We start from the raw sequence: 13,299 nt of genomic DNA, 5'->3' as shown, positions 1-13,299 counted from the left end.
TAATGCGGAGTCAAATTCGTACGTAATTCATTTAAAGGTTCCGATGGCATCAGGCCGAGATGCTTGAACCATCCGAGGACTTACTGGGCAATTTGGCTTGAGAATAGTACTTGATGAGTAATTGCAAGGAGCTTTTTGTTACTCACAAAATTGTTCCATCGAAGTCCGTTGATTCGACGAAGTTGTTTTGTCTGACATGCGTCTATCACACTCTAGGCTGTGGATTGGAGGGGCCGTGTCTCGGCCGTGTCGAGAACGACTGAGATCGCGAATGAGTTATGCAGCTCGTTTGACAAGAAAAATGGGACATTCTCTTAACGGCATTAAACCTTCCGACAGAACAAGAAGCTTTAAAATTCAGTCACTCAATTCATGGTAATCATGTATCCCGTTCGTAACTAGTCGAGTTAAACACTATTCAACATTCAACCATAAAGTTTATGGTTGACCAATCAGAGTAAAGAAAATGAAATGAAACTAGAGAGAGAATGAAGATAGAACAGATGGAAGCTTGAAACAATAGTTTGTTTGTAAGATAATCTGGATAATCTTGTTTGTAAGATAACCTGTTTGTAAGATAATCTGGCGAAAGACACAGAGACATAGTAATAGTAGGCTGTAGTTGGAAACAAATTAATGTCGATGCAAGCTTTTCGCATTAATGCTTGCTATTTCATTTTTCCTTTTCTGTAGGACGATTGTGACGTTAAAATCAAGTGCAAAACACATCGTTTATAAATCTTGCGTTTTTTTTTTATATCAACAGTTGTGAATCTGGTGTTGGTCGGGCATTATATTAAGAGGGTGGCTCCCAGACACTTGGTCGGAACGCTGGGACGGATTATTTACAAGAAACCTTTCTTAAAAGGTCTCAAGGTGTTTTATTATGGTGCAATGTTTTAGTTGCTTAGGTATTTGAAACCGGAAATTACTCTTTGCCCATCCTTCTAGGTATTGTATTGATGCTCTGACTACGCCTGTATACTTGGACAAGGACGAAGGGTGAAAAATTTCTCCCCAGAGGTTGGCACGAAGAATACTCTCCGACGTTTTCTGGAATTCTGAACCAAAAAATGATCATTTAGGGTGTTAGACCCACCAACTCCACTATGTAAAACGTATACCCTAAGCTGAAAAGATGCATCTCAAGTAGCTTTAACTAAGAAAAAATCATTTGTGAGGAAATTTAGTAATGCAATCTGCCGTGCTGAATTGGGCAAAAAGTGTTAATCTCAGTAAAGCATGTGATAAAGACACGTCTCTTGAAAAAGTAATGTTAGAGTAAGCATTAAAAGTGGGTAAGCTGGATGTAAAACTACTAAACTGCTTTACATATTGAAGCACACGGGTGCCTTGAGAGGGTGGGTGATTAGACCAGGTATCTCTTCTCTCCTCTTTGGAAGTCTTGAAATATGGTATAAATTTCTGTATATTAAAAAAAAAGAGAAAAAGATGTTTCTCTGGTATAAAAAAGCTTCTTGTCAAACTTTGGTCCCGGCTCCTTCTCAGAAAATTTTCATAGGTACCATTATTACGCATAATGATCAGCTCTCGGAATAAAATTTCAACCTTTTTATCTATCATTATTAAATAATTCATTTAAATTTCTAATTTCTATTGATCACTTCTTCAGGTTCAGACAAAATCTGGCGCCCAATCATGTCCACTTCATTTTGTATCGTTTTGGAAATGCGAGGAGGCAGATACCGGATTACTTATAAAGTACAAATATAACGCCCATGCTTGCAAATCCCCGAGCCCATTAACGAATGTTAATCTTTCTGCTGTTGTCGATGGGGGAGTAAAAAACATGCAGTCCGTTCCAGAAGGTCAATGGTAAGTAACCTATTATAAAGGAATATTTAAGAAAACTATTTTTCTTTTTAAAATGAACCTGGCTTTTTTTTACAAATATTTTCTGTTATGCTAATGCATCATAGATTAAGGAGTATGTTATAGTGCAGGAGCAAGTGGTTGCTCAAAATTCACTTGCTCTCGGTCCCTCCCCCTCCCCTCACCTTCTTTTTTATTTATTTCTGTCTTAAAAACTTAGTTGGAGAAATGGGAGGAGGTCTTTTAGCATCTAATTCTTTTGACTTTGAAAAGAACAAGGAAATCCAAAGTTAATATTCAAGACAGAGGCCCAATTCTAATAAAGTGTTGTGGATTCTCTGCCATAATAGTTAAACAGTAGAAGAATGCAAACTAAGGTTAGTTTGCTACACTCGCTTCAAGGCAGTAAAATTGAGGCAGTAACATTTAAGTATATTCTGAATTTTGACTGATTTGTATGTATTACGTAAGCATTGGCAAGAGAGCTGCAAACAGAAAATATTTGAATATTGCTTGCTTGCGTGAATAGTATAAGAGCAGATAGAATTGACGTTTAATTTATGTTTTTCGCTTAGTTCTGAACAATCAAAAGAAGAAATAATGCTAAGTGGGCTATGGAAAACTACATTAGAAATTCGAATTAATATCTTTTAATTTTGGATGGTTTGACTTTACTCTTATTGACCATATTGCTTCGATCAACACAATATTTTTTAGCTTAAACCAAGGAATATCAAATTGTTATTTGGAGATTAATATAAATATTTGAAGTGATATTTTATCAAATAATATCATCATTCTGCAATTCATCTTCTTCGAAATATTTCCTTCGTCTTATTTCTATTTTCTAGTAGCTAAACTGTTTCCTTTAGTGTCAGGAGTGATCCTTTTCCTATTGCTTCATATTCTTTAGAAGCGTTTGTTAAATAGAAATTCCTTGACATTCCTTTCAGTGAAGCGGTAGGACGTGGCTATTAATTAAGTTGGCTGGATTCTTAAGCAAAGAGTAAGGTTTATGTAATTACGGCAAGGGACTTCCTGAGTTCTAAATTATTCCCCATCTTAAAACTTTGATTAGTCTGTGAAGACCATCTCCCATATTCTTCTATTTTTGATTCTCTCCATGATGAGCTCTTATTTTATACTGGATTTCCATACAAATAGGATTTTAAGGAAGCCATTGATTCGATCCTTTTGGAATGATTGCTGGATTGCAGTGGTGAATACACGATATTTGTTTAAACTGATTTCTCTAAATCTCCTTTCTTGTTTGATTTTTCTTTCCTTCAGATGTATCGCAGCTGTGGAAAAACAAAGGATTTATTGTTCATACGACATACCGTAGAGCGCAAAAACTTTAAATGTGTTCCGGGTTTTTCGATTACTATTAAGAAACAGAAGGGTTTTGGTTTTCCAACTTGAGGCAAAATCAAATTTGATGTCATATGTTCCATTTCCTGTTGTTTCTGTTTACACGAAAAGTGAATACGGTGCATTCCATCCCTCCTAATAACTGATGAAAAAAAAATATCAAGAGAACAAAGATAAATAAATAAAAAAATCAAATAACGCCCTTTTATTTACAGTGATCACTCTCTTCGAGCTTAACAAGAGGGGATGTTGACATCATTGGGTAAAAAAGATTGGTTTTGAATTTTGGAATCCTGAGTCCTGAGGACTTAGCCCTGGTTCCGGGTTTTTTGATTACTATTAAGAAACAGAAGGGTTTTGGTTTTCCAACTTGTGGCAAAATCAATTTGATGTCATATGTTCCATTTCCAGTTGTTTCTGTTCACACGAAAAGAAAATACGGTGCATTCCATCCCTCCTAATAACTGGAGAAAAAAAATATCAAGAGAACAAAGATAAATAAATAAAAAAATCAAATAACGCCCTTTTATTTACAGTGATCACTCTCTTCGAGCTTAACAAGAGGGGATGTTGACATCATTGGGCAAAAAAGATTGGTTTAAAATTTTGGAATTCCGAGTCCTGAGGACTTAGCCCTGGATACCTCGGTGTCTAGCCAAGGATCATATGAGGAAAAGTTTCGACTAAAAATTATGACCTGAGGAGCCCCCAATTCAACGAACGCACTTAGTATATCATGGAGGTGGCATCGTAGAAATGCCCAGCCAAACAGCTTGGGGGGGGGGGTAGTTTCATTGGAAGAGGAGGGTCTGACTCTTCAGAAAGTGCATATTTGTTTTGGTCAAAATAATGAGAACAAAGAAGAAAACAGGAGAAACGGAGAAAATAAGAAACAGAAAATTTAGGAGAATAAACACTGCTACAACCACTATTACTATAATGGCTACTTCTACTATTCTTACCATGACTATTGGCTGATACTCCTACCGCGACTGCTTCTATTATAACTATTTCTGCCTCAAATAATTCTCTATAACTCTTACGTAATCAATACTTTTAGCACAATTACCCCGACATATCCTGCTTCTGCCATGGTTACAGCTTTCACGGATGTCATTTTCATTGCTGCTACTACTCCTACCAAGACTACTGCTGCCATGACTAATACTACTTCTGCTGCCTCTATTGCCCATCTACTGCGTCTGTTACTACTAAGCATGACTGCTGCTGCCACTGCTACTAATCCTGCAATGACTTCCTCTCACCCCTTTCACCCCAGACCTTTTGAGCAAATACAGGTCACGCATCTGTCATATCCGGATCATCCAAGGATTATTTGGAAATGTTAGTTTTAACTATTTGACATTAATTAATGCATTAAGTGTAATAAAATTTAACTGTTCAAGTTTAAATGAATGATTATATCGCTTTTTACTTGGCTTAATCGAATTACACCCTATTAAAACCAGAATCGTCCAGTTACTGAGGATCTGTGTCATCGAAGGGATACAGATAGGTCCCTAGTTCACTTTCCTACAACTTCTTGTATACAGACATGTTACACTTCTTCCGAGTCAGGATCATTGAAGAAGTTTCAGTGTCTATTATTTGAATTAAATCAATGTCAGTTTGAAAGATTTAATCAGTGATAAAGACGATGAAGGGGCTAAGGAGCAGTTTGGGTGCCTTTAAGGACAGAGGCGTTGATCTAAATTTCTTTGGGCTTGATATGGAGCTATATGGCGACATATATCATTATCTTGGAGTAGAATGTAAAAGTGGCCCAGGGAAGGGCAGGGGTTGGGACAGTGAAATTGGCGCTCTTACTAGTGCGATAATATTGATTGCGGGGATAGTGGCGTACTATGATTAATGCTGCAATTCTGATGCAATTACAAATATTACTACTATTAATATACAGGTCTATTTCAGTTAAAAAACTGAAGTAATTGAGTTAAGAAACGAAAAGTAAAGAGCGACGTATGAATTAAAAAGGAGCAAAAATCAACTCATGCAAAGAAGTTGAACCTAAAATGAATAGAAATTACTACGAATGACAAAATCAAATATAAATTACTATGAATTGAATGTCATCTATGCTGTACTGAGCTAATAAATGACTTTCTTAAAATATCATTCATTGCTGTTTTTGAAAATTTTAATGATCTATCCACTTGAAGAGAATGGGTTTAAAAGGAAGAAAATTGTGACTAAAATATGTCTTGCAAAAGAAAATTTTAAAGTAAGAGTGGTAATGAACTTCAAAACAAGTAAAACTACAGTCATGTAGTATGACAAACTTAAGACGATCAAATATTACTCTGCATGATTCAATGAAACCTAAAATGTAGAGATACTTAAATGAATATTCAAGTGAGAACTTGGAATGGGATTTATTATTCTATGCTTACGAGACTCTAAACTCAGAACAGGCTTGGAGACAATGTACTACTATATTTTAATCCTACTGTAATCATAGCTGACCTAAAGAGTTTGCTTTGGACTTTAGTTACTCCCTTACCTATCCTATCCTATATAAAACTCATTCAGTTGCTTTTTGTCGAAATTTCTTGTTTCTTAGTTTAATTATGAGAAGGTATTAACTAAAAAGAATTAATAATTGTAACGGAAAGATGTGTTGAACATCTTAAAATTTGTAGAGCTGCTTTAAGTTTCAGCGTTATGTTATTACATTTGTTTTTGCGCGCCATTACCGTGTTAAGATCAAAATGAAACAGTTTCAAATTGATATCGTAGACTTTTGTTTGTACCAGGTAGAAATGGTTTGTGCATTCAATTGCAGTAAAATAAACCTAAAACTAAACATTTTCGAGTATTTGAGAAGCCATGGGTGTATATCAGATACGAAAATTTGCCACAATAACATTTTGTAATCTACTCATTCCTTTAATATGACCCTTTGTTCTTAAAATAGATTACTGAGTAGGATAGGAAGATCGGGGTTGGATCTAAGCTTTTTACCATAAATTTAGACACCTTATAATGGCGACAATCATAGCTCTGATACCCTTTACATTTAAGCCCAAATTTGTTTGCCTTTGTTTGCCCCGCCTTTGCAAAATATAGCCGGTTATTTTGTGTTGGATTATGACAGATAAAAAAGTCCATCCCTTCCTCTTCAATTCCAAAAAGCTGATAAGTAGATATTGCATTTAGTTCGTTCTTCCTCTAATGATCTCCACCATAAACTAGCAAACAAGTCTCTCAACTAGACCCATATCCCAAACAGTTAAAGTTGATTGATAACTTTTCAGGAAAACGGACACTAACAGAGCCTTTTGGAAAGTGGATAAGCTGTCTCACCTTAACGAGGATGGAGGAGTCGGGACGATTCGCTCACGGTTTGAAATAAAAGCCGGACCGAGCTCAATTGGAAGTATCAATGCACAGTTCTTGTGTGATGGAACCACTTTATCTGGCTCAGAAGTTGAACTACTTCAATCTGGATATAGGCTTTCACTTGTCAAAAAGAGATTTGTATCAGGTGAGTTTTAAGGCAATGTGCCATTGGGCCCTTTTTTATGATATGATATGAAAAATGAGGCTTTGTAGTATAAATAAAAATTTATAATATAATATAATAAACAAATTTGACACTTCAGGGGATCTTGGAACGCCGACATATTGGCTAAAATAGCTTACAAATAAACTAAACCATGGTTCACCAAAAATTACTCATATGGAATATCATACTTCTAACAGAGTCCGGTTTTAAGCTTGCCTAAATTCATCTCCAATAGCCCAAATTTTGGAAAACCCTTACCTCTAAAATAGGGACAGAAAAAGCTTAATCTAACATATTTATGTCAGTAATTGTTGCACTTTAAACCAACATAGGGCTCATCATGGCGTCGAAGGTTTGTTGCTATACAGCCTTCCAAGCAAGATAGTTGCTAGTGGTCCCGTGTCACCAGCCATTCTTTGTTCCATTAGCCTTAATATTTTCGGAAATCATCTTTTTGTTCCCTATTATTTTTTTACTTTTTTTTATTTTTTTTAGAGCTAGGTCTGTTGGTATGCACTGTTTGTGCAATTTTAGAATTACAGCAGATGACATGTCAGATATTTTTTTGTCAGTTTGGTTGTCAGGGCGTCTAAGACTGATCAAACCATCTTAGTTACCGCTATTTGGGTATCATCAAGAGAAGAGGCAGTCATCTCGTTTATTCCTGAGTTGTAAATTGACTCTTGGTCACTTTGATGGAATCTGAGTGTGTATTGTATACATTAGTCAAGATATTATCTCTGTTCGGCAGATTTGTGGTGCTACGTTCTAGAAACCTGAAAGAGAGAGAAATCACCGTAAGGTTATAGTCCTTCATATTAAATTTGGGGGATATTACAGTGTTGCCAAAAAAGACCGAAGAAACTGAAGGAACATTGTCCAGTTGAGAAGTGATTCATTTATGGACCTCGTTGGTAATATCATTTTAAGGAGTCATTATGTATCCTAGATACGTAAACTTCTGAAAAATTTCCAGTGAGTGGCCATTGAGCGTTCCATGAGTTCCAACCATTTCTCGGTCTCTTTTGTAAGTGAGACTTGTTTTGAAACCCATCTCTAGATTATTTTTAAATGGGGTGATCATTCTGAGGATTATTAAGAGGATTATACAAGTATTGAGGATTATTAAATAAAGTTCATCGGTAGTTTACTCTTGTAGTAATTTTGAAAAGTTAATTCCTATCCCTTTAATATCAGTTGGAAGTCAATCCATTCACAGGTCTTTCCATCCCGCGTCCGCCAAACATAATTTTTTTATTTAAAGTTGAGATTAGCTGTAAAGAGGTTGCATGGCAAATATTTCAAGTCTTTTTACACTTGCATATCTATCTCTTAGGCCATGGTACCAAACGAAGCGTTTGGCTATACTCGGCTTCATTCTAATATATGCGGTTAAGTCGCTTCCTGTTATCAATCTTTTTCCGAAATGGTTATCCAGAAACGGCTGATATTTTAATCGGATACACAAGATCCGTTCCAGTATGGTCTCGTACTCTATGATAGTCTATCTATATTAGTGATAATACGAAGCTGACGCCTGCTTTCAGTGAGATGTTGGGTAGGGCAGGGTTAGAAAGAACTGCATTTTTTTGCCAAGTACACTCTGTGAATATTATGCAATTGTTGTTTTGTTGTTCAAATACAAACAATGTCAAAGGCGCAGTTGTAACGTTCTTCCGTCTCAAAAACATGCATTGTAGGGCACTCCAATGAACCTAAGTTTGATCAGTTGATGTTAAAATCATGTGTTCTTCTGGAATTGACGTTGACTAGCCCGCCTCTTGAAAATTTGCGACGGCTTATATTTTATATCTATATCTATCTATATCTATATATCTATATCTATATTTTATATCTATCTTTGAACATATGAACTGTTCAAAGTCAATAAATTAAGTACCAAATTCAGTTTTGTAGAAATGTAGTACAATGTCAATAGGAAAAAAATTGTGTGTATAAAATACAAATTGGGTTAAATTGAATAGGGGAAATGCAAGTGTTTTCTTTTTAACACTGATATTGAAGAAGAATATTTCAATATGAAAAATCAGCAAGTATAGAGTATGATTTTTTTTAAAGGTTAACATGATTAAATAAATTTTAAGGAATAAAGGTTAGTTGAGAAGTCAAAATGCTTTCACCAGGTAAGCAAATGAATCAGTTGATTAATTTTTGTCAATCAATTTTCCTCAAAATCTTTTACGTCGCTTATGTTTTAATTAGTTTCAAATGTGGAGACCTCTTTTATGTATAAGATGTATATATAAAAACACTTTTTTATTTTATTAGAATCCCATATCAGAAGACTGTATTCATTCTGTTGGACTTGTTTGCTTAAACTTAGGTCTTCCCACGCTTAGAGGCGCATAAAGTGGAAACGGTAGACCCTTGGATCATTTGCTGGGTTCGGTTTATCCTCTAACCTCCGATCATGTGCCAGATTTCGGAGCTTATTCAGTGTAGTTTGAAGACCTGTTGCCTCTTTCTTCAGGGATCGTTCTAGTGTGTTACGCTCTCTTCCCCTCCTTCGAAGACCGGCTGGGATCCAACACCATACATCGTGTGGAAGGTGTCCTTCGTTCGTGTGGATCAGATGCCCTAGCATCTCCTTCTCCTCATTCTGATTTCGTTGGTCACCAATGTTTGTTCATTATCTGTCCTTGTCTGGGTGTTCGTCTCTCTGTCGGTCCAGTGGACCGCAATGATTCTATGTAAGCAATTGTTTTCTAGGTTGAGTAATCGTTTCCCCGCGTTCTTCAAAAGGGTTCAGGACTGGCATCCATACCTAAGTACAGAGATTACATTGCTCGTGAATTGTCTGAGTTTTAGCTTTTGGGTGGTTTCTGGATCTCCAAACATTCCTCAGCTGAGAAAATGGTGCACCTGCTGACGCTATACGCGTACGCCGTTGGGTGCGTGCCAATATGCAGTTGCACTTGCGCGCTGCATTTTCTGTTGGACCTTCATGTTTTATTCCTTTAATTATATCTAAATTGTGTACTGTATATTATCATCGTAAGAAGATTGCTAAGAGCTTTTTCAAAAGTTAAACTATAATACTTTCTCATATGTGAATGCTTTTCTTTTTTGTTTTTTTCTCTTTTTACATTATGTGTTTTTCATCTTTTTATGTTACTGTTGAGGTTTAGTTGGTTTTCCTTTTTTTCCGTTGATAGAGGTTTCTGTATGTGAAGCCGAAATATTCGCGATCGGCATAGGTTTGTCGCATTCAGTGTCTTGATTAAAAGTTTTACCCGTTACTTATATATTTGTATATCTTCATTTTATTCATAACCTTTCTAATGGGATTTAGGTTGCGGTAGGGCAGTGTATAGGTGTACTCTTTGGCACTACGGGACTGGGGCTCGATTCCCGCTACCACAAGATTGGACAAAAGGCTTGCCACCTGTCCCTGTAAAAAAAAAGACATAGCAATTAAAGCGTCGAAAATTACCTGTCGACGCCCTATGCCCCATTAACGACTCAGTAGGATCTTTATCATTATTCTTGTCCTTTATGGGGCTTCGCATTTCTTAATCCTTTTGTTATCATGTAACAAAGGAATATGGTGCTGAGGAGCTGTTTAGCTAATCTTTTCCCCAATTTTAGTCCTTGACTGGAATTCTTTTTGGAAGGTAGGGAAGAGCGAGATCTGTGATCCCCACCCTATTTGCTCCAAATTAATTTTTATTGAAAGAGTGGAGAAAAAAGGTTCTTGTATCAAAATTGAATTTTTCCTACTTGTAACCTATCTCCTTGGAACGATCGTAGAAAAATCCTCCTTGGAATGCACATAGACATAAAACATTGAGATGGCTTCAAAAATTGCTATCCAACCTCGTATGAGAAAGTATTACTTGAGTGTTTTCTTTAAATTTTCCTGGTTTGAAACACGATTTTAATCATGATTTTTTTTTTTTCTAAAATAGCAACTGCCAATTATAATAGCTAGATTTATTGTAATTGCTTTTTTTTTGCTCGGTAAGTTTTGATTTTGAGTAATCCAATTTTACTTGAACGATTGGTAGTAATCAGTGTATCTATAAAATTATGTCCCAGGGCCTTGGGTCGAAGGCCCTGGGAGAACTCTTTCAACTCCTTTTGCTTTCGGGTATTAGTATTATTGACTTTGCAAAAAACGACTTGATTTTCACGAACAACAAATATTTCTTTGGGTATTATGTTTGATAATTTTGAGAATAAAAAAATATTCATACTAACATTGTTTTCTTTTAGGTTCATATTTATGGGAGCCAGATCTGCCTAATGCCGATCGTTATGCTGCTCCTCCAAGTGCAGTATCTTCACAATGTTGAAAATCAATTGAATTTGAAGAAACCATTGTTTATTTTTGGGTGCTAAATGGAAACCAAGAAAGCAAAGCAAGAGAGCTGAATAATTGGCTTGATATTTATTTAAGTGATTATGTTTCTATTATTATTAAGTTGAAATCGTGTTAGATTGATTTTGAAGTTTACATCTAATATCATAGCAATAATATTCCTACTTTAGTTATTACTCTTATCATAGATACACTATCTTATTATTCGTTTCCGACCCTGATTCGACCTCAGTTACTCCACATATGATAAACCCTGATTGTTCATACCATGGTTTATTTTTTAATGGTTAATTTCAAATCACATGTTTTATAATGATCTGTAAAAGTAATTTAGGGGGGAAACAAGTAATATTCCTACAAGTAGAAATATATTCCCTCACCGAAGTCATTTTAATTTTGACGAATACAATTCATGAATATCTAACTGACCTCAATAGTTTGGACACAATTTCTTGATTAATTCTTTGTTCTCTTTTTACCTCAAATTATCTAGTGGGACGGTGTCTCTACTACAATTTAGACCTACAAAAGTTAGTTTGGAGAACTTAAAGGAAAAGGCTCTTCTGAAGGAGGAGACTATTTTCCAGAGATTTTGCCGCCAAGAAATGCACATAGTCAAGAATACGAGGGCTCCAAAAAGAAATAAGTGAAAGCAAAAGAATTAAGGAAGACAGTGCATTAAATAACTACAAATTTGGTCTTCTAAAAAAGCTAATGCTTGTTATGCATACAATTGGGTGATAAATGTGCTTTGCTTGTAACAAACTTACGGTTGCAAGATAATGCGCATTTATACTGCTACTGCAACTAACAGCTCGCTGCGCCACCAAACTGTCGGAGGCCAACACAGCTACTCACGCTCCTGATCTATTCAAAGCCTGCCTCTTTACACACTCCCAAGAAGTTCTCATTTCCCTTAAATCTTTCTTTGCGATATCCTCTCATCCCATACGAGGACGGTGCATTTATATAAACTGTCAACTTTCAAGTGCAAATTCAGGTAGTAAACGATTTTCAATAATCAGTTATCGAAATTATTCAAATAACCTTTCTTAAATAAGCTAAAACTTGGACCTTCTAAATAAGCTACTGTTTGTTATGCATAAAGTGGGTAATAAATGCGTTCTGCTTGTAACAAACTCACCGTTAGAAGTGGACGAGCTTTCGTGTAAATAAATTGTTAGTGAAATGGGACGCGGTGTCTCCAAATTATATTGAACGGCCGGTTAAATTTTAAGCGGAAATCCATGTAACCGACTACTTTGAATAAGCTCTTATCTAAATTATTTAAATAACCTCATATTAAAGTGAACGGGGTCCATTTCTTAGATTTTCAAAGTGGTAGTGCCCTGACACAACCTTAATAATCTAAAAGTATTCGATCTCTGTTTGTAGCAAGAGTTAAAATAATCCATTGGGCTTTGCTTTTATGGTCTAATGGTTTTTAAAAACTGTTATCAAAAATAAGGGATATGGTTTCCGTCAAACAATTTAGGAGCCTTTATCTTGAAAGTTGCTTTTTTCTAAACTCGATGTAGTTATATAGCTTAAATTTTATTTTAGAAAATTTTATTGTGGAGAGAGGCTATAAAATGTACAAAATCCTAAAGATCGGCTTTTATTTACATTTCTCAAATATAAGACAAAATCTATTTACTTTAATGAGTTAAAGCAAAATATTAATTCATAAAGTTTTAATTACTTTTTTCATCCTTTCCTTTTTGATATAAATTGAACCATTTAGAAGCTATGCTACCGCTTACTAGCTATATTTATGCGAGATAACTGCCATGCTCTTTTCTTGTTACGCTGGGTTTAGAGAGTGTTTACTGAAACAAGAATTTGTAAGTTTTGTAGTGTATTTTATTTGCTGAGAAATTTATAACACATATTACGGGGCGTTATCCATATTCCATGATTAAATTCTGTATTTTATTGTTATCCTCTTTTTGTTGATTTAATTTTAGTCATTGTAAATATTTGTTTAATAAAATTCACAGAACTATCTTGCGAGTTTGCCTTCTGTTACCGTAAAAATACAACGTTTTCCCTTCCATTTTGTGGAAATGTCACAGGGAGATTGACGCTAATAATTAGGCTTTTTAATTGTTTTCTATACAAGGTTTTGATGTAAGTTTTAATTATCGCTCATCTTAGTCACTCAAAAAATCTTCTTTTTTAAAGCCAGAATTACTTAGTCAAAGTGCAATTTAATTTTGTTCTAGAA

General features: G+C 35.3%; 1 protein-coding gene across 6 annotated transcripts in view; it reads left to right on the top strand.

The window, feature by feature from the left end:
* The window catches only part of LOC148956364 (F-BAR domain only protein 2), a 175,450-nt gene extending 162,379 nt beyond the window's left edge, over positions 1–13,071 (top strand). For all 6 annotated transcript variants that reach the window (XM_089107025.1, XM_089106966.1, XM_089107181.1 and 3 more), the window contains 3 exons: positions 1,634–1,836; positions 6,480–6,709; positions 10,967–13,071. In XM_089107025.1, the coding sequence (XP_088963151.1) occupies positions 1,634–1,836; positions 6,480–6,709; positions 10,967–11,046 (513 nt within the window). In that variant the 3' untranslated portion in view covers positions 11,047–13,071. The remainder of the gene's footprint in view (positions 1–1,633; positions 1,837–6,479; positions 6,710–10,966) is intronic.
* The last annotated feature ends 228 nt before the right edge of the window (positions 13,072–13,299 follow it).

The sequence above is a fragment of the Artemia sp. Qi Xiang Cuo genome, chromosome 1 (genome assembly GCF_049724085.1).
Source record: "Artemia sp. Qi Xiang Cuo chromosome 1, ASM4972408v1, whole genome shotgun sequence".
NCBI classification, from domain to species: domain Eukaryota; kingdom Metazoa; phylum Arthropoda; class Branchiopoda; order Anostraca; family Artemiidae; genus Artemia; species Artemia sp. Qi Xiang Cuo.
This window is presented reverse-complemented; position numbering and strand designations above follow the sequence as displayed.